This window comes from Chaetura pelagica, unplaced genomic scaffold (genome assembly GCF_000747805.2).
Source record: "Chaetura pelagica isolate M959 unplaced genomic scaffold, ChaPel_1.0 scaffold872, whole genome shotgun sequence".
Classification (NCBI taxonomy): Eukaryota; Metazoa; Chordata; class Aves; order Apodiformes; family Apodidae; genus Chaetura; species Chaetura pelagica.
In genome coordinates, this window is record NW_009952388.1 from 93,143 (window position 1) to 94,840 (window position 1,698).

The 1,698-nt window shown below is 67.8% G+C and overlaps 1 protein-coding gene across 1 annotated transcript in view; it reads right to left on the minus strand.

The window, feature by feature from the left end:
- Nucleotides 1–697: 697 nt before the first annotated feature.
- AUP1 (ancient ubiquitous protein 1) overlaps nt 698–1,698 on the minus strand; it is a gene marked incomplete at its 5' end in the record, with an annotated part of 12,028 nt that continues 11,027 nt past the window's right edge. The window contains 4 exons of the mRNA XM_010008180.1: nt 698–746; nt 998–1,147; nt 1,242–1,330; nt 1,402–1,531. Coding sequence (XP_010006482.1) covers nt 698–746; nt 998–1,147; nt 1,242–1,330; nt 1,402–1,531 — 418 coding nt within the window. The remainder of the gene's footprint in view (nt 747–997; nt 1,148–1,241; nt 1,331–1,401; nt 1,532–1,698) is intronic.

Below are 1,698 nucleotides of genomic sequence, written 5' to 3' on the forward strand. Positions count from 1 at the left end.
CCGGGCCTCCCCCCCCCCCCAGTGCCCGCCGGTCCCGCTGCCTCAGCCTCAGCCTGCTGCCCCGGGCTGTGCCCTGCCCCGCCCCCCGCAGCAGCCCCCGGCCAATAAAGCACTAACGCATCAGCTGGGCACTCTGCACCGGGGCCGAAAGCCTTGTCTGTCCCCAGCACCCTCCCCTGCCCACACACAGCCCCACTGGGCACCCTTCCCCGGCCGGGCACCACGCCGGCACGGTGCCCCAGCCCCCCCGAACAGGGCTGTGTCCCCGGCTGCCTGCAGCCCCTCGGCAGGGGAACAGGAGGGGGGCCCCCGCCCCGCGGCGGGGAAGGGCGGGGCCCCCCACTGCCAGGCAGTGCCACGAGGGCTGCCAGGACACAGCTCTGCCCCCGAGCTGGCACAGGGCTGTTTATTTGCAGGCTCAGGAGTCGTATTTACAGTCTTGTGTTAAAGAGGAGGAGGAAGCTGGACCCGTAACCAAGGGGTGGGGAGGGCAGGGGCAGCCATCAGAGGGTTCCTGTCTAGGTGGAAGGGTGGGATCAGCTCCCTCGGTCAGGGATGAAGGAGAGACAAGGGGAGATGGTGCCTTGTGCCACGAACATGAAGTCTGGGAGCAGAAGGGCTGTGGCGGTGCCTGAGCTCCCTGAGTGCTGGTGGAGGAGTGGGGCAGTGCAGCCCCTGTCTCGCCGAGCCCAGCTCTTCACAGCGGGTTTGCCGAGGAGGCCGCCAGCCGCTTCCCAATGTAGATCCTGGGGGGCAGAGAGCAGCTGTAAGGCACTCACCCCAGGGCAGCCTGCTTGGCCTTGGTGAGCCAGCAACCATACAGGACAGCACCCAAGGATGAGGAATAACCCCAGGAGCATCCCTCCCATTCCCTGGGGACAGCCCCCTGGGTCCAGGCAGGCAGAGACCTCCAGACAGCCCCAGACCACACAGACCTGGGGGGCCAGTTCTGGCCAAGGCTGCTCAACAGCACCAGTCAGACCCCTCAAGAACTCACCCCAGTCCCAGGGTCAGCAGGTGGCTAAGCAGCAGTGAGGGGATGAAGAGCAGCAGCAGCTCTGAACTGAAGAGTCTCTTCTTTCTCCCCACTGCACCTCCCTGCAGGCTCCACCGCACCGGCTGGGGGGAGCACACAAAGGCAAACTCCCTGGGAAAAGTGCGGGGTTAAAGGGGGCACGAGGGCAGAGCACACTGAGGGGACCGGGACAGCAGGACACGCTGGTGGGGGACACAGGCCTTACTTTGGAGACAGGTGCTGGGAGCGGCGCGCCCAGCCCAGGGGCGCTGTCAAGCGTTGTTCCCTCCACTTGGCTTCCTCTGGCAGGTCCCGCTGGAAGGAGGAGCAGGGCTGGTGAGGCCGGACAGGGCGGCATGGGGCACAGCGCAGGGGCAGCTCCTTACCTGGCAGGGAGGGGGGCAGCCCGGCTGGGGCTGGCTGTGTGGGGGGAGCAGCTCACCCTCCCCAGGCTGCTCGCTTGCCAGGCTGGCTCCATCCACATCCCAGGCCGCAGAGCTCAGTGCGAGCAGGGCCCTGCAAACACAGCCCCTGGGTCACCCAGCCCACACCACCCCCCGGACCCCCTGACATCCCCCCTGGCCAGGCCAGATCCCGGGCTCCTCCTCGGGACTCACCCCTCACCGCTCTCCGTCTCCAGCTGCGCCTCCAGCAGCATCCGCTCCCACTCCGCGGGGCCGGGC